We start from the raw sequence: 18,410 nt of genomic DNA on the forward strand, positions 1-18,410 counted from the left end.
CTGAGCCATCCTGGCCCTGCCCCCGGTAGCCACATCACGTCTGTGCTGTGCTGTATTCTGGAAAATCAACAAACCCCTCTCTGTTTTACTGGCTGCTGGAGACTGTTCTGGCTGCTACGGGGGTGCAGGATCGGGGAACCCCCAACTCACCGTCACACCCCTCCCCCTCACACCTGCCTTGCCCACGGGCCCGGCCAATCTGTTGGCCTCATTGGATGGTGTTTGTGCCGAAAGGGGTGGGTGGGAAAGCGTCTACATCTGAGCCTGGAATGCATCACGCAGGTTGGTGGCTTTCAGCCGCGCCGGCACGGATGGGCCGCTCTGGGCCAGCCCAGCGCTTTTCACACTTTGTTCCTCACGACCCGGTTGAAGGAAATCGTTGATGCCACGACCCGACATCGTGTGACTGGCGCGTGGGCTCCGGGGAGGGGCTGAGGATGGAGCTTTGGGGATACGGGGCTCCCGCTTTGGGGGGGGCGAGGGCTGGGGCAGGAGGGGCTTATCTCCAGCGGCTCACACTCAGCGGTACAGCAGGGGGGCTAAGGCAGCTTCCTGCCTCTCCTGGCCCTGCAGACCAGGCTGCCCCCAGAAACAGCCAGCAGCAGGGTCCCAGCCGATGTGCTCTACTCGTCCCCCCAGAGCTGGGCCTGCTGCCGGCTACTTCTGGGGCGCGGCGCAGTCTGCAGGGCTAGGCCAGGCAGGGAGCTGCCTTAGCCCCCCCGCTGCTCCCGATCCCACTGCAGCCACCAGCCCCAGCGCCCAACATCCCACCCCCAGCGCAGCCGCTGGCCTAGGGCGAGCGCAGGGCATGGGGAGCGCTCCAGGGACAACGCCCAGCGCCCTCGTGCCCAGCCATCGGGAGGGACTCACCTTCTCGGCCCTCTCGTAGCTGACCAGAGGGATGAGGGTCTCCGGCTCGGTGGACATGGCGCACTCGTCAATGAGGATCTGCTTGACGTTGAGATGTTCCACCAGGGAGGCGGCCGAGGCGGCCGAGCACGTGCACAGAATGACGTTGTGGCGTTGCAGCTCCCACGCCCGGGCCTCTGACAACAGGCCTTTGTGCCTGCAGGGGAAGGGGAAGGGTGTCAGATTCCGCACCGCTGGCCCCGGGGGGGTGTCACTTGTGCCTGTGCTCAGTTCCTCCACTGGAAAGGGGACACGTCTTCCCAGAGGGTCACAGGGGTTCCGACAGGCCCTGCTGGAGACCCCCGGTGGACTGACAACAGCTTCAGGGTCCAAACAGTCCAAAATCTTCTACATCCCCAGTCCCTTCGTTCCCCAGCCCAGGGTCTCCTGGGCCACACAGGAGGAGCCCTCTTGGCAGAAACTGGCTCTAGAAGCACTGTCAGCTTGCTGCGCCTCCCCCCGAGACAGTACCCCCCTGCTCAGCTCACTCCCGAAGCCGCTCCATCCAATGCACGCTCCCCGAGAGGGCACAGAGAGCTCCTGTCTCCGCAGCCCGGTCTGGGCTACAGTCTGAACATGAGCGGGCTGGATTTGGTTTTGAAAGCAAATCTCGGGAACGTGACGCGGGTCGTTCTTCCATGTCAAGTTTCCAACCTCAGCAAAGATTAAGCAGGGCAGACCCTGTGCTGGTGCAAATCAGCGTAACTCCATTGACTTCCGTGCAGTTATGCCGGTTTACAGCCGCGGAGGATCTGGCCCAGCAACTGCATCCCAACGCTCTCGCAGATGGCGATTTGCATTGTGCTGCCTACAGGCACTGGCTGTTTCCTACCAACCCACGCGCCAGTACAGCCAACCACAGCCACCGCGCTCCTGCGGGTGTCTTTTCACTCACTTCTTAACCTCGTCTTCGGAAATTGCCTCTCCTTTTTTCACTCGTGCGTCAAACTCTCGGATTTGAGGCGATGAAGGATTGGGCGGCTGCCGGATTCGGTGGTGCAAAATTATTTCACTGAATTTAAAAAAATAAATAAATAAGAGATTTTTCAACATAACCCTCAGACGCCCCCTTTCCCCACGCATGCACATCAGGAGAGGTTCCATAACAATGGAGTGGACCAGCTGGGCGATATGCCAGCAGCATCTCTCAGAAAAAAACATTGCAGCTGTACATGTTTCCAGGCCCTCTAGGTGGGCCTCGAATATTTTCTTCTTTCCATTTCAGTCAGTCAATGGAACAAATTTACAAGGAATTTGCCGTTTTGCTCGACAGCTCAGTCTCTAATTTCTGCCGTGTTTGCAGGTGTGCCCCTGGGCACCTGGAGGGACATGCGAGGGGCCCAGTAGAAAGAAAACCCTCCACTGAACTTACTCTGGGTATGTCTACACTACCATCCTAGTTCGGACTAGGGTGGTTAATGTAGGCAACCAAAGTTGCAAATGAAGCCCGGGATTTGAATTTCCCGGGCTTCATTTGCATCTTGCTGGGCGCCGCCATTTTTAAATCCCCGCTAGTTCGGACTCCGTGCCCGCGGCTACAAGCAGCACCGAGTAGGTAGTTCGGATTAGGCTTCCTATTCCGAACTACCGTTACTCATTGTGGAATGAGGTGTACCGGTAGCTCGGAATAGGAAGCCTATTCCGAACTACCTACTCCGTGCCGCATGTAGCCACGGGCACGGAGTCTGCACTAGCGGGGATTGAAAAATGGCGGCACCCGGCAAGATGCAAATGAAGCCCGGGAAATTCAAATCCCGGGCTTCATTTGCAACTTCGGTTGCCTACATTAACCACCCTAGTTCGAACTAGGGTGGTAGTGTAGACATACCCTTCAGAGAGGGAAAACTGACAGGACTTAGCAGAGAGGACATGCAGAGCCAAGGGGATGACAGAGCCTTGTTCACAACCTAAGTGGCAGCGGATGGCGCTGGAAAGGCTCCGATTCGATTCCTAATTCTACTCCCGCCTGTCCATAGTTCCCGCTCGTGCAACTCCCCCCCGAGCTGCAATCGGATGCACTCCCCCTCCTCTCAGCAGGCTACGGGAGGGCGTCCTCAGCTCCAGCTCTGCCCACATTCCTGCTTTAATCCGCTCGGGCTGTACTGTCCTACCTGAGCTCCGACTTGGGTTTCGCATCCCGCATTGCTTTCCGGGAGACGTGCCGGTTGCTCCCGGGATAGGGGAATTCCATCAACTCCATCATCTCACCATACACCCTCAAGGGCTTCAGGGACCCCTTCATCTTCAACAGCATCTCTGTGGGGGAAAAGGGGGGGACAAAATCCACCGAGTGACTCCCGGACTCCTGAACAAACTCTGCTTGACAGGCCCCTCAGACAATGAGCCGAGGGTCTTGTCATGCAGCACCGGCTTTCAAGCTCCTTCGAGAGCAGGTCAGGGCGGGCTCCTTCTAGAGCAAAGGGATGCTGGAGCAATCCCAGACACTGCTGCACGGGCATCTGGAGCGTAGGGATCATCTGCTGTTTGGGAAAATGCATTTTCTCGCTTTGCCAGATGTCTTAGGAAAAGCATCCCCCTGTGCGGGCGGTGAAACCCTGGAGTAAATTGCTCAGGGAGGTTGTGGAGTCTCCATCACTGGAGATACTGAAGAGCGGGTTAGACAGACACCTGTCAGGGATGGTCTCTAGATCTGCCATGGCCAACCGTGGCTCATGAAGCTCCCCTCCTCCCCCGCCCATGGAAAACAGCCTTCCTCTCCCGGCTTTCTGTGCTGACCTGGGCAGGAGAGCCGTCCGGTGTCACCATTAAAGAAGGAGAATTAAAGATTAAAGATGGCATCAGCCGGTGGAAGCCTGATGTGGCCAAAAAGCCTCTAAACCCGTTTTCTTAAAGGGGCCGAGCTTTTTTTTTTTTTGGTTCAACAACTTTGCCACTGATATCTTGGCTCTTTGCCCAGAATGGGTTGGCCACCCCTACTCTAGATGGTGCTTGGTCCTGCCGTGGGGGCAGGGGACTGGATTTGATGACCTCTCGAGGTCCCTTCCAGTTATAGTGTTTTATAATGAATCCCATCCCCTCTGCAACTTCTCTGCCACCATCTCCTTCGCATTTACCAGTTTCAGCCTAAGTGGGATGGTAGACTCTCTCCCTCTGCCCCCTCCAGGCTCCCTGGAAAAGGGGTCAATAAAGGCCCTTCCCTTGCCCCCAAGCAGCTGGCGTGCCAAGTTACCCGCAACGACGTCAACAGACTTGTTGGAAGGGCCACAGTACAAGATGCATTTCCCGGCCTTCTCCTTCTCGAGAGACACTTCCTTCTCCAGCTTCTCCTCGTTCAGCTTGTTGAGCCAGTAGACGATATGGACCCCGACCACCGTCTTCCCCGTGCCTGGATGAAACAAGAAAGGCTGCTGAGCACGTTCCGGCACGGCCCCGGCGGCTAGCGGAGCAGAGAGCCTGCCAGGCTGGAGGGGGATGAGAATTCAGAACTTGACCGTCCCCGCCCCGCCTCACCTCTGTGTCGCTCGGGTGCAGTCCCACAAAGAGGACTTCACCTCCTGGACCTGACATGAACGTCCCCAGCAGAGGCCCCAAAGAACCGCAGGCCTGCCCCAAGCGGCTGCCATAAGGAGGACACTCGGCCGCCCGCCTCTCTCCTCACCTGGTGGCCCCTGGATGAGCGTGAAGGATTTTCTCAGCGCCTCCAGGACGGCGTTGTGCTGGCTGTGGTTGAGTTTCCGCAGGCTTCCAGGGAGGTCAAAGACTTTTTGAGTCAGGAGTTTGGATTTTTTCCCGGCTACTGTTAAAACAAAACCACCGAAATTAGAGAGGGCACCACACAAGCAGCACATACTGCAGGATCACAGAGCCCGGCGTGGCCCAAGCGCAGCACTCGGAGCCAGGAACTCCCCAATTTAAATCCTGCTTTCACCCCAACTCCCCTGCCGCCGAACCAGCTGTGACGTTGCAGAGGGTTATGCGGCAGCTGCTCTCATACGGTGGCCAGGGCTTGCGACTCCCTTCCCCCTGAGGAAGAAGACTCCCGAGCCAGGGAGCAGAGGAGAGGCAGATGCTGAGGCTAGCAGAGCTCTGTCTGGGAGCGCATTCGCTTCTCCAAAATGAGGAGACAGCTGCAACTCCCGGGTGGAACCAGCTAGCTACAATACCAGGGAGCTGGCCCAGCCCCGCACTATGAAGATAACTTGTGGTAAACCTAGAACCAGGACTGTGTATATCGCCAGGATCTCAAACCTTACCTCAGCAAAGACACCCCATGCAGGAGATTTTTACTTTTTCTGCCTCGGTTTCCCCATTGACAGAGTAAGGAGGCCAGAGGAGGCCAGGACTTTAACAAGGTTCAACAAAGAACTAGATACGTTCATGGAGGTTAGGTCCATCTGTGGCTATTAGCCAGGATGGGTAGGAATGGGGTCTCTGGCCTCTGTTTGTCTGGAACTGGGTGGCAGGAGAGGGATCCCGTGAGGATTCCCTGTTGTGTTCCCTCTCTCTGGAGCACCTGGTTTGGTTTTTTGCTTTGAGCGCGATGCATGAAAAGCCCCTGTACAGAGCCAGAGAGCTGTATCATTCTTGCAGCTATGGTGGCAGATACTGGGTTTCTACCCGGGTAGGGCTCTAATCGTTCCCCCCCCAAGCGTGGAATTCACCGCTGCCCAGTTCTTTGGGCCCCTGGGCAAAAGCAACCGGCTGGATCCCTGATATTAGGAATGGCAACATACAAAAACCTGTAGGGGAACACTTCAATCTTCCTGGACACACAATTGCAGATCTAAAAGTAGCCATCCTGCAGCAAAAAAACTTCAGGACCAGACTTCAAAGAGAAACTGCTGAGCTACAGTTCATCTTTAAGTTTGACACAATCAACTCTGGATTAAACAAAGACTGTGAATGGCTTGCTAACTACAAAAGCAGCTTCTGCTCTCTTGGAATTCACACCTCCAGATCAGCTGCTAGAAGTGGGCCTCATCCTCCTTGATTGGATCCACCTGGTCATCTCCAGCCTGATCCTGGCCTGCATATTTATTCCTGCCTCTGGAAATTTCCACTACATGCATCTGACGAAGTGGGTCTTTGCCCACGAAAGCTTATGCTCCTACACTTCAGTTAGTCTATAAGGTGCCACAGGACTCCTCGTCGCTTTTGCAGATTCAGACTAACACGGCTACCCCTCTGATACTCGGCTGGATCCCGCGAGCGTTGGCACCGACCTGTCTGCGGAGGCTCCTGGCCCAGCGCGATGCTCTTGGCGAGCTCAGAGGCATTCTGCAGTTTCCAGAGGGCGTTCTCCTTCCGGCTGAGAGAAAGGAAACCCCGGAGTTACCAAAACGTAGCACCAGGGGGCGACAGACACCGCTTTGCTCAACAGCCTTTCCTTAGTCCCCCCGCCCACACTTTGCTCTGTTTATTCCCCACAGGCTCAACGCTGGGAGAGCTTGTGTGAAGAGGTTGTGTTGGGAGAGGGTTACGCTGCCCAGCCTGCACGGAGAGCTGAGCCAGGACGGGTCAGGGAGGGGCGGAGGGGAATAATAGTCCGCAGCGCAGCAGGGAGCACAGATCACATCCCGGCCGGTTTTGCAAAAGGGAAGAGGCTGATTAGCCCCCAGTTGTTCCTGAACCTCCGGGTGCCCAGGAGAAAAGCCAGAGGCGTGTACGGCGGGTGCAGCAGCCCCCAGGGGATTCGCAAGACAAGCTGGGGGAGGGGATCTCTTTGCCTCACCCCTTAACCTTCTGCTCTTTAGCACGGCTCGGACAGCAGGGAGCGGGGCATTCTGGGAACGGTTCGGAAAAAGCGACAACCCAAACCGCAGCGTGCCCTGCCAGAAGCCCCGGGGCCAGGCTGGTCCGTGTAAGGGATTTCCAGCAGGCCAGGCACGCTCCTGAGAAGGCTCTATCCCGTCTGGGGATGCGGCCCGGGGAAAGGTCGCCCCATAGCGGCTTGGGTATGGCTGAAATCAAATGACCGAAATCACCGGCTGCCCGCTGGATCTCACTTACACATCCGGAAGCATCTTGGGAATGAGCTCCACCGTGAACCGGGATGAGTCCCGGGAGACCTCGGCAGGCACCTCCTCCATGGACATAAAATGGAGGTAAAAATTCACCGTCTTCTCACCACTTCTGTCCTGTTTCTCGTTGTCACCGAACTCTTCGGTCAGCCCGTGGGCCACCCACGTGTACGTGGCCGGATCGACCACGAAGGGGCCGCCCGCTGGGCCCTCATGGGACAGGTGGAGTTTCTGGAGGCCGTGGCTCAGACACGCCTCGTCGCCGTGGCGCCCGCTGAGCGGCAGCCCTTCCAGCCGGATGCACAGGTAGCAGTGGTTGAAGTCTACTTCAATGGCGCACTCTTCCAGGAAGCTTTTGGTGAACGAGAAAGTGCCCTGCAGCTGCCCTTTCCTGTTCCTTTGCTTGTCCCACACGATCCTCACCTCCTGCAGGACGATGGAGTCGTTTTCCGCCACCGCGCAGGTGGCCGACTCCATCGCGCTCAGCGGCTTCCACACCTTGGTGTAGTCCGACGGAGACTTGTACGCATCCCTGGAGGCCAGCGTGGCGTAACGGGAGAAGCAGTCGATGGGCTTCTCGGTGTGCTGCAGGCAGACGTCGAAGCCCGGCGCCACGCTCCAGAGCTGCACGATCGGCACCAGGAACCCCCGGAAAACGTCGGTGGTGAGCTGGAGCTGCAGCGCGTCCCCGGGGCTCAGCTCGAGGGACAGCCCCACGTAGTGCGAGCACTCGCTCCGCTCCATGCGCCCCACCTGCCGCTGGCGGGTGGGCTGGCCCTTTCCCAGGAGAGCCATCGCCCTCTCAAGCTCTTCACCTCGGACGGCTGCCAGCATGTCGCGCCAGACCTGCGCGCTGAAGAGGGTGATGTTGCGGTCCCCGAGCGGCGAGGACCGGGGGGTGCGCTCCTTGGAGCTCGCCATCGAGTACATCCGCCGTTTCCACGTGAGCCTCATGCTGCCCTGCTCCTGCAGGAACAACGGCTGCTCCACGAGCTGCAGAGACCGGTAGCTGATCACCTGGGGGTCCGGCAGGGTCTCGTTGTTCAGCGGGAACAAGGCTTTGAAGAACCTGTTCGTTCCCTCGACGCTCACAACAAAGGCGATTTTCTGCAGCACCTGGCACTGCAGCTGGGTGGCCATCTGCAGGGAATGGGCCCGCCTCTCGTACGTCCCCGCCCGCACGTTCTTCCTGTTGAAGTCGTGGCAGAGGAACTCGATGTCGTCCGAAGCGTACAGCACCGGCTTCTTGCCCAGCACGGCGTGCAAGTGCCGCTGGACCACCACGTCCACGTAGCGGCGGATGGGGGAGGAGGCCCAGGTGTAAGCGTCGACGTGCAAGGAGTAGTGGCCGGCCTTCGACTGAGCGGTGGAGTTGGAGCGACTGAAGTAGGAGCGGCTCAGCAGCCGCCGGAACTCCAGCACGATGGGGGCGAGCGTGGGGTGGATGTCGTCGGTCGCAATCAGGTCCAGCGCCTTGCGGACGTCACCAGCCTCCACAGCCGACCGGAGGTGTTCCCACAGCGGGGTGAGGAGATGGAACTCGCCCCGCCTAGTGGGGGCGGAGCCAGTGGGGGCGGGGCCAGTGGGGGCGGGGCCAACGGGCAGAGCGCCCAGGTGGTGGGATAGGTGGATGGACAAAGGGATGACGTGGCTGTATTTGTTCTTCATCTGTATCAGCTGCTGGGGGTTGGGCTCCATTTGGCACCGGAGAGGGGTGATGTCCCTGGTGTGGTCTTTGTTGGTGAGAAACTCGGCCACGAAGCTGTTGAACATGATCATGAACTCCTCGATCATCTGGTGGGATCCCCGGTCGCCCGGAGTACTGTCCTCGTCCAGCCGATCATAGTAACAGTCTTCCTGCAGCCTGAACTTCCGATGGACCCTGGAGAAGTGATACGCCGCCGCGACGCAGTCCTCGAGGGTGTCAAAGGAAAGACCCTCCCGTTCCCCTCGGTAGTGGCTCTTAATGATGCTCTCCGCCGCCTCGTAGGACAGCTGCCGGTCTGAGCGGATTGTGGACAGAGCGAAGACCCCGTTCATCACCTTGTCTGTTTTCTTCTCGACGGTGACAAACAGGGAGACCACCCGGCGATCCTTGAGGGGCAGGAGGCTACAGAGGTCTTGGCTGATGCGGGGCGGGAACATGCACAGTGGCTCCTTTCCAGGGGCATAGTAAGTAATGCCCCGTTTTCTCGCCTCCACGTCCAGCGCGCTGTCCTTGGGAACAAAGCCAGCCACGTCGGCGATGTGGATCCCAATCTCGTAACAACTGCCCTCGTCTCGGAGACTGATGGCATCGTCCAAATCTCTCGAGCCCGGAGGGTCCACGGTGAAGGTCAGGTAACCCCGGCAGTCCCTCACGCTCTCCTTGGGAAGCTTGGGTTTGCTGGAGGTGAGTTTAGCCAGCTCTTTGGTCACCTCGCTTGGGTACTCTTTCGTCAGCCCATACTCCAAATTGAGGATCTTCAAGCCTTCTTCCAGAGTCAAAGCCATGGGCAGGACCTCGGTGACGATGCCCAGAGGGTAGTAAAAGCCTTCCCGCCAGGAGATGACCTGGACACAGAAAAGCCGACTTCTTTTCATCTCCTGGTTGATCTTCTCACAGCTGACCACCTGGAACTTCCCCTTGACCTGCCTGCGGATGGCGAGGACGTTGGGTTTTTCTTTCAGCCCCGGGACGAAGATTTTGGTGACGGTGCGGTCGATGGGGATCATCACGCGGGGGTCGAACTCGTCCATCATGCAGACGAAGGTCCGCTCTCGCTCGGCCTGCTTCAGCACCCCCACCACCTTCCCGTGGGGGCGGGTGGGGCCGCCCTCGGCAGAGCTGCTCTGCAGGAGCTCCACGAGCACCTGGTCGCCAGTGAAGGCCATGCCGCAGTGCACCCTGCCTTTGATCTGAATGTTCAGGGGGGGCGAGTCGTCGAAGGCGATGGCGGTGGCTCTGTCAAAGCCCTCCTTGATCAGCTCACACCTCTTGTACATTTTGGGGTGCATGCGGAGGTAGTCCAGCATCACGCGCGGGGAGAAGCTGACATATTCCAGCCGGCCGTTCTGCTGGGCCGCGGCCTCCGACTTCACGTTCAGCAGCCCTTCTTCGGACACGGTCACCAGGAGGTGCTTGCTCTCGTCCAGCAGCTCCTGGAGAATGGGATCGTCGGGATGCACGTTCTCCAGCTCCGACGCCCAGGAATCCGTGTCGCTGTCGCCCTCCTCCTCGCAGAGCCGCGCCGCCTCCGCCCCTCTCCTGACCCAGCCCTGCTGGTCGGACACCGCCTGCTTAATCTGCTCCAGCGTCAGCGTGGCCGGCGTCACGCTGCCCTTCTCGATGCACTCCTGGACGAAGCGCTTCCAGACCTTGCTGCACTCGCCGTAGGAGCACAAGGCCACCGCGTCGCCCACCGCGATGACCTGCGACTGGGCCCTGGTCATGATGGTGTTCAGCACCCTCGCTTCGTTGAAGAACTCCATGTTGGGGGAGGCTGCGCTGAGCAGGCTTTCCTTGGTGTGAACTGTGCTGATGAGGATGACGCGGAACTCCCTCCCTGCACGGGGGGGGGGGGGGGGGGAAGAGAGAGAGAGAGAGAGAGATTACCTCAGGGAATGGCGCGAGAGGGTGACCAGCCTGCCTCTGAGGTGACCAGGCCTCCACAACGCTGCCTGCGGACCCGCAACAAGTGACAGGCCGAAGCCGCCCCCCCGTCGTGATTTCCCCCAGCGACTCGAGAGTTCACCCAACAAAACCAGATCCGGAGAGCCGTGATCCCGACCAACACCCACTGGAGGAGCCAGATAAAGCAAGAGGCAGAGCAAGGCGGCCAACACCAGAGCAGCGTTCGTGGGCCGACGCTCTCTTTGCTCGGACAACGGTCTGCCTCCCTTATCGGCTCCTCGTGAACCCACGTGAAAGGGGCTTTGTTCCCCGGGACGTTTGGGAAAGGGCGTGCCGTTCCAAAAATCCCCAGGGGAACCAGCGGTTTGGTGCGGGAGGAGGAGGAGTCACCATTCACCTGTCTAAACAAAACGTTTTGTCATCCAGTCCGGGAGCAGACACCACCCCATCTGGCTCTGGCAGCCATGAGCACTAGGGATGACAAACAGCCCATCGGTGAGTTCATAACCCTCCGGAGAGGCAGAGCACGGTTTGTGGGAAGATGGGAAACACGCCCCCTCCCGTCATTCCTTAGTCCCACCACAAGATGTCCCAGCTGCATCATAAAACCAATGCCGAGCTAGCTCTGTCGTCTTAGGAACAAAACAAAACCACCAAACCAAACCCCACCCGCCCTGCCTTCAGCTCCCAGGGCAGTCGCATTTCAGCCACAGCCTCCGGGGGACGTCCCGGGGCAGTTACATGGGGTCAGCGCTAGGGGGGCTTTGCACTGGGGTGCCCTGCGGGTTACAACCCATCCCCTCCTAATGACACCATTACCAGACCCTCCCTTGGTATCACAGAAATCTGGAGGAGACATGAATCCCACCAGGGCGGTGTCTCCAAGCTCTGGCGAGTGTGGGCACCTCGGCTCGTCTGGCTGCAGGCTGGGACCAGAAGAGATCAGGGCCGGGATCCCAGGGGCTCATGCACCTCAGGACAGCCACAGACACCCAGCGAATGTCACAGGCTGAGGCTCGGACCCGGACGGACCTCGGGAGCCCGGGTTTCTGTTTAAAATCCTGGCCACGTGTCAAGCGTCCAAGGAAAGGAACCGCAGGCAGCAGCCGCTTTACATTGGCCGGGGGGTTCTGTGCTGCGCGCTCCGCTGCGGCCCGGGCCAGACAGGGCAGGGATGAGGTGGTGGGGTGAGAAGAGACCTTTGGCTCTGCTGGCGAGGGCCGAAAACAAAGGCAGAGCTTTCTAGGCCACATGTTACAGCAGGGGTGGGGCACCTCCGGCCCCTGGCTTGCCTGGCCCAGTCCCGAGACTCAGGGCTCACCCGCCCAAGCATTAGGGAGCATGCGCTGGTGCTCCAGCCATGCCACCCTGCTGCTGCTCCACTGTGAGGCAGGAGCACGCAAAATCCACTAGCCTGGGCCCCGTAGGCTCTGGTGTGCGAGGGGAATGTGGGGAGGGGCTTTCTCCTCAGTCAGGGGCCACGTCAGGGAGAGGTTGGGTTTTTTTTAATTTCCCTTTTTTTTTCCCCTTGCTTCTCACTTGTGCATGGCGCCCGACTGATTTTTCTGCGGGTCAGTGGCCCCCGGCCCAAAAAAGGTTCCCTGTCCCTGAGCGAAAGGCTAAAAGCTGCTTGGGAGGCGGCGTGTGGGTGCCCTCATCATATCCGATATACCAGGAGTGGGGAATCTTCTTTGGGCCGGGGGTCGCTGACCCACAGAAAAATCAGTCGGGAGCTTGCACCAAAGTGAGAAGCAAAAAATCCCACCCCTCACCAGTGGAAGGCTCCCCAATGCTGGGGGGCGCCCCAAGCCTCAGGGGCCGGATCCAGGCAAGCCAGCGGCTGCATCCAGCCCTCTGGCTTTAGGTTCCCCGCCCCTGTGAGATACAAATGTGGCCAAGATTTCCAACGACCAGGCGATTCTGGGCCCCCAAACGGAGGTACCTTAAGGAGGCCTGGTTCTCAGCAAGGTCCTTTTCGAGGGGTTCCAAGTGGGACTGATGCGCAGACCAGCCCTGGAAGGCCCAGTCAGCGGCACCGCGTCAGAACCGAGACCGAACGGCACCGTGTGCCCGGGAGGCTGCCCCGGCGCCACACGGACACATCTGGGCTCCCTCCGCTGCTTTAGAGGAGGGTTCAGAACAGGCCGGAGGGCGCCTCTGCTAACCCGCCCAGCCTTCTCCCGGGACCCTTCCCCCTGCCTGCAGCGCCCTGCTGCGTGGGAACAGTTGCTGGTGTGACCAAGGGAGAGTTCTCACGACTCAAGGGGAGTCCAGAGTAGAACGGCCCCTTCTCCCGGGCACCGGGAGCGGACGCCGGCCCTGCCGGAGCAAGAACAACCGCTCAGCAAAACACCAACCTGGTAAGTTTTCAAAGTTTTCCACGGCCACCTCTCCCAGCTGTTTCTTCTTCAGCTCCTGCCTGATGGCATTGACCTGGCGGGAGAGGGAGGCGGGAGAGTCACAAAGCGGGGAGCAGCTCCCCCGCTGCCCCCAGCCTGCACCCCACCCCAGGTAAGGAGACTGGATACAGCTCACGGGTGTTTTATTTCCACCCGCCTGCAATGCCAGAACAGTCGTCTCACAAGCCCGAGTTCCCCAGCTGTCCAGGAAGGCCGGGCAAGCCAACCTTGGTGCATGGCGCTGAGATCCAGCCCCGGAGCTCCACCCAGGACTAGGGATGTGAAAGCGTAACCGTGTAACCAGCTAGCCGATGAGCCTGGGCTACGGTTGAACGTTCTCAGGCTCCGGGTACGCGAGGGCAGCTGGCTTAGATGCCAGTTCCTGGCACTCCCAGGGAGCCACCTGCCCCCCCGCACATAACTGCTGACATTTTCAACGGTTAGTTAATTCCACGCATCCCTACGCAGGACAGACTCGGACTCACTGGGGCAGGGATCCCACTAGAGAGACGTAAAGGACAAAACAAACACCCGAGGCTCGGGGGAGGAACGGCATCAAGGACAAACAGCAGGAAAATTCTGGGTTGCCTGTCGAGCCGAGAAGGATTTCAGCAGATTTGCTGCGCTATAGACCAGTGTTTCTCAACCCCCCCCTTTTTTTTTTATAAAGTACCCCTTTTTTAAAGAAAAAATTGGAAGTATCCCCTGCACCTACAGTTTTCAGACACACAATTTTTTTTCTACCACTGCAACACATTTGTTTAAGCAACTTAATCGTAGCCGGGCGGACGATGAAATTTTTGGGTGTAAAAAGTACAAAAATAATAAAACCCTGTACAACTTAAAACAAAAATTCAGTTTTCTCCAAATTTCAGTCGTGTTGACGTTCCCCCCCCAGACTTCTCTCAAGTACCCCTAAGGGTACTTGTCCCACTGGGTGAGAAACACTGCTATAGACTCTGCCCCCCCTAAAACTTCCCCATTATAAAGAGCCCCCCAGCTCCCATCCCTTCCCCTCCCCTACGCCGTGAACACCCCCTCGGCCAAACGCACCGCGTCCGGGGTTTGCCAGCTACCGAGAGGGGTGCTCACAGCAAACAAACCAAGCCCAGCGTTTGGCGTTTACAAAGCGTCCCACGCAGCTGCCGTGCGGAGCGACGGACCCACACAGCCCTGCTCGCCCGGGGCCCTCCTGCCTACCTGCATGCCATGGGAGACCACGCAGATCCTCTTCAGGTCCCGGGCTCCCCATTCATCCGGCCACTTCTGGCGCATCTCTTGTACTTTCTCGATCACCTGCATGATCTCAGAGACGTTGTACCAGGACGTCATGGCCATGTCCCGCTCGGTGGAGCCCGGCACGTGGCAAAACATGAGCGGGTGGATCTCCGGGTGGGGCGGGATGTTGCCACTGGCATGGATGGCGTTGCCTTTGCTGACGTAGAAGTTCTTGGAGACGAACTCGATGATGCCGGCCGTGGAGCGGTAGTTCTCGTTGAAGATGATCCTGCTTTTCAGCGCCACCTCGTGCTTCTCCCTCTGGTAGTACTGGAAGAGGCGGTTCAAGAGGGTGTGGTCGGCGGACTGCCCCCCGCCCAGGCAGAACAGCTTCGGGGTCACCTGCATGTGGTCGCCCGCGAGGACGATGCGGGTCTCAAAGGTAGCATAGGAGAGCGGGACGAGTGCTTCGCATTCCAGCATCTGCGCCGCCTCGTCGATCAGGATGTGGGTGAAATACCCGGGGGACACCCGCAGGTTCTTGGACAGCATGGAGGTGGTGATGATGATGCGGTGCCTGTTGAGCTCCTCTGGGGTGGGCTGCCGGAAGGACATCTGGTCCGGGGAAAGGCAGCAGTACAGCCGAGTGATGGGGTCGGTCAGGCTGATGGCCCGGTCCGTGTATTTGATCCTCAGGGGGATGGCCCCGGGGTGCCCGCTGGTGACATACTCGTGGAAGTACTCCCGGACGTAGATGTCAGCCGCGCTGGAAGGGAGAGAGAGAGAACCGGAGCGTGCTGTTGGTCAACCAACCTCCAGCTCTGGCCCAGGCTATAGGGGTGAGCTAAGAGCTGGCAAGCCAACCAGCGCCCCCGTCTGTGAGTTTCGTTCAAAACGGGGAACGGTCCTGTAAGAATGAATTCAACGTGCAGGCTCTACGACAGGCTCGTAGGCTGGGCCGGCCCCGGATCTCACCAGCAAGGTCGGGATTCCACACTCCACGCAAACACGCCCGTTTCAAAGTCTGGAGAACTTAGAAAACGTTTGCTCTCTACTTGCGAACCTAAGGGAATGGTCTCCCTTGCCCATCCATCCACCTCTTCTTCCTGCCCCCCGCTTCCTGCTGGCCGCGGGAGAACGCTCCTCGGTACGGGACAGCGGGGCCACCTCTAAACACTGGCCCATGCGCCTGGACGCTTTGAAAACTCTTCGCCCCAAAAGGCAAGTTTAGTTTCCTTAGGGAAACCCTCGCGTCCCCTCATCCCCATCAGGAGTGCGGGTGGCACTGCTGAGCACCCAGCATAGAATCATAGAACCATAGAGCTGGAAGAGACCTCAGAAGGTCAAGTTCAGCCCCCTGCTCTAGGCAGGACCAATCCCAACTAAATCAACCCGGCCAGGGCTTTGTCAAGCCGAGACTTAAACACCTCTAGGGATGGAGACTCCACTACTCCCCTAGGGAACCCATCCCAGTGCTTCCCCACCTTCCTAGTGAAATAGTTTTTCCTACTATCCAACCTGGACCTCTCCCACCGCAACTTGAGCCCATTGCTCCTTGTTCTGCCATCTGTCACTACTGAGAACAGCCTCTCTCCATCCTCTTTGGAACCTCCCTTCAGGAAGTTGAAGGCTGCTCTCAAATCCCCCCTCACTCTTCTCTTCTGCAGATTGAACAGACTCAACTCCCTCAGCCTCTCTTCGTAGGTCATATGCTCAGCAGTGCCCCTAGGACCTCCCACAGTGTCGCCTTGGCAAGCAGCCCCAGGGGGAGCGTAGCCAGGTACCTGTTGGTGTGGGTGCAGATCAGCACTCGCGTGTTGGGCTGCTTGATGATCTCCCTGGTGGCCATGGCCAAGGTGAAGGTCTTCCCTGTGCCGAATGGCCCATAGATCAGCAGAGGGGGGACCGGTCGGGGGCCGGTGGCCGGGCCGGTGATGAAGGAGATGGCCTGGTTTTGCTTCCTGTTCCCGATCCGCGGCAGCGTGGGGGAGGGAGGGATGGAACAGGCTGCCACGTCGGGCAGGATCAGCCGTTCGTCCAGCAGCTGGTCCACGGCGTAGTGCCACAGCCGGAACTGCAGCCGGTCGATCTGGAACTGGATCTCCACCTGGCGGGTGGTGTCCGGCTGGAAGCCAAGCTCGCTGCAGCATCTTGGGGGGAGAAGCAGCCAGATGCTCTTCTCCGTGGTGGCCTTGCTCTCCACCTTGACCTCATACACCCGGTTGTCGGTGGGCGGGGCGGGCGCCAGGAGAGCGGTGTTCACCGCCCGGCTCAGCAGGTAGCCCTCGCTGGTGTCCGGCGTCAGCACCCACGGGATCGGCACTTCCGCAAAGAGCTCTCCCGGGAGGGCGATCTTCATCCCCACAGAAAGTGTCTGCAGCATCGGGGTCAGGGAGACGGCCACCTGGAGGTTGAGCCTGAGACAGAAGGCACCAGAGCTGATGGCACGTGTGGGTTCACCAGCGATATTCCCCCCGCGGCAGATGGGCCTGCCCTCATCCCCGTCCAATTCCCCCCCCCTCCGCCTCCCACACGCTTCGCACGAGGGGGCCTGGGTTCTGGTGACGTGCGTGCACAGGCGTGTGGATGATGAACCGATAAGCCCACAGGCCATCGCTTCAGATGGGCCTCTGTCCTCTCCCATTCTAGCCACGCAAAAGCCGCCCCTGGTCTCTCCGATGTGCCCTGTGGGGCGTCCAGCCGGCAGCTCGTGCTCCACGCGGCTGAAGCAGAGCTCCTCCCCTTCCTTCCAACCCCCTCGAGTGCCTTTTCCGAGAGCCACTCCACCTCCCGGCTGGACCCTCAGGCCCATAACCTGGGCATCTGCTTTCATTCAGACTCGGTCCGTGTCCAGGTCATGCCCAAATCGTACAGACTCTCTCCGGCCCTTCCTAGCCAGCCACGCGGCTGAAACTCTGTCTCACACTGCGACAACCTTCCCCCTGGCCTTGACAAACGCCATCTTGCCCCTCAAAGCCATGGGCAGCGGGTGAACCTAGGGCAGCAAGTGGCAAGACCCTAGTCCCGCCCCTTTTGCCCAAGGGCCCGCCCCTGCTGCCCATGACCCCCATGGGAGCCAAGCCCTCACACTGTAGAAGCAAGTTCCCAGCCTTGACCCCCCTGAAAGCACAAGAAAAGCATAAGAACGGGCAGACTGGGTCAAACAAAAGGTCCATCTAGCTCAGTGTCCTGTCTGCCCACAGTGGCCAATGCCCAGAGGGAGGGCAAACAACAAGCAATCCTCATGTGATCCCTCCCCTTTCATCCATTCCTGCCCATCCTGGCTAATAGCCATTGCTGGATCTAATCTCCATGAATGTATCTAGCTCTTTTTTGAACCCTGTTCAAGTCCTGGACTTCACAACATCCTGTGGCAAGGAGTTCCACAGGCCGACCCTGCGCTGCATGAAGAAAAACTTCCTTTTGTTTGTTTCAAACCCGCTACCTATTCATTTCAGGTGGTGACCCCTAGTTCTTACGTTATGGGAACAAGCAAATAACTTCCTTAATCACTTTTTCCACGCCGGCCATGATTTTATAGACTTCTATCCTCTCTCTCCCCCTCCCTCCCCCAAAGTCTCCTCTTTTCTGGGCTGAAAAGTCCGTGTCTTTCTAATCTCTCTTCACAGGGCTGAGTGCTGCGGTGCAGCCCAGACGTTGAACGGGGGATACCCTGGGAACGGAATGTGGGCGGGGCCTTACACCCACCAGCCATGCCTTCAGAAACCTGCCTGCTACAAAGACCATTCCCCTTGCCTTGCCGACCTCGCCTCGGCCTTTGCGTCCCTCCCAGCCTCCGCCTTCTGGGTCACATCAGACATAAGCCCCTTGCCTTCGCTTTCCCGGGCTCACACAACCTCTCCCCAGCCTCGTTCTCTCTCCCTCCTTAGCCTGAGGTCCCCGCCCCACTCCCATCAGCCTCCAAAGATGCACTTGTTACATTTTCAATCGGGCACCTTCGTGCTCTCGCCAGCGCTGCCCCCACACTTAGGGGGTGCACCCCCCAACAGCCACAAAGCCCCCGCACTGTCCGCCTTCAGATCCCGCCTTCAGACTCCCCTTTTGGGGCCATACTCGGGCAGGGGTTAGTTGCGGGGGGCGGGGGGGGGAGACCTGCCACGCTGACCACGAAGGCCAGTTTCCTGGTGCTCCCCATCCCCTGTGCTCTTGTGTGCTTAAACTGCAAGCTCGGGGAGGGGGGGGGGAATGGTCTTTGTTCTGCGTATGAACAGCCCTTCGCACACCCCCAGTCCGCGGCTGGGCGCCAGGATGCCACAGTACTACAAGTAA

At 58.9% G+C, this 18,410-nt stretch overlaps 1 protein-coding gene across 2 annotated transcripts in view; it reads right to left on the reverse strand.

Annotated features, from left to right (window-relative positions):
* HELZ2 (helicase with zinc finger 2) overlaps positions 1-18,410 on the reverse strand; it is a 54,436-nt gene that overhangs the window by 11,873 nt on the left and 24,153 nt on the right. For both annotated transcript variants that reach the window (XM_075900930.1, XM_075900931.1), the window contains exons 6-15: positions 15,905-16,537; positions 14,103-14,886; positions 12,861-12,936; positions 6,880-10,435; positions 6,093-6,178; positions 4,529-4,666; positions 4,100-4,255; positions 3,021-3,165; positions 1,805-1,921; positions 871-1,066 (exon numbers count right to left, since the gene is read on the reverse strand). In XM_075900930.1, the coding sequence (XP_075757045.1) occupies positions 871-1,066; positions 1,805-1,921; positions 3,021-3,165; positions 4,100-4,255; positions 4,529-4,666; positions 6,093-6,178; positions 6,880-10,435; positions 12,861-12,936; positions 14,103-14,886; positions 15,905-16,537 (5,887 nt within the window). The remainder of the gene's footprint in view (positions 1-870; positions 1,067-1,804; positions 1,922-3,020; positions 3,166-4,099; positions 4,256-4,528; positions 4,667-6,092; positions 6,179-6,879; positions 10,436-12,860; positions 12,937-14,102; positions 14,887-15,904; positions 16,538-18,410) is intronic.

The sequence above is a fragment of the Pelodiscus sinensis genome, chromosome 18 (assembly GCF_049634645.1).
Source record: "Pelodiscus sinensis isolate JC-2024 chromosome 18, ASM4963464v1, whole genome shotgun sequence".
Taxonomy (NCBI): domain Eukaryota; kingdom Metazoa; phylum Chordata; order Testudines; family Trionychidae; genus Pelodiscus; species Pelodiscus sinensis.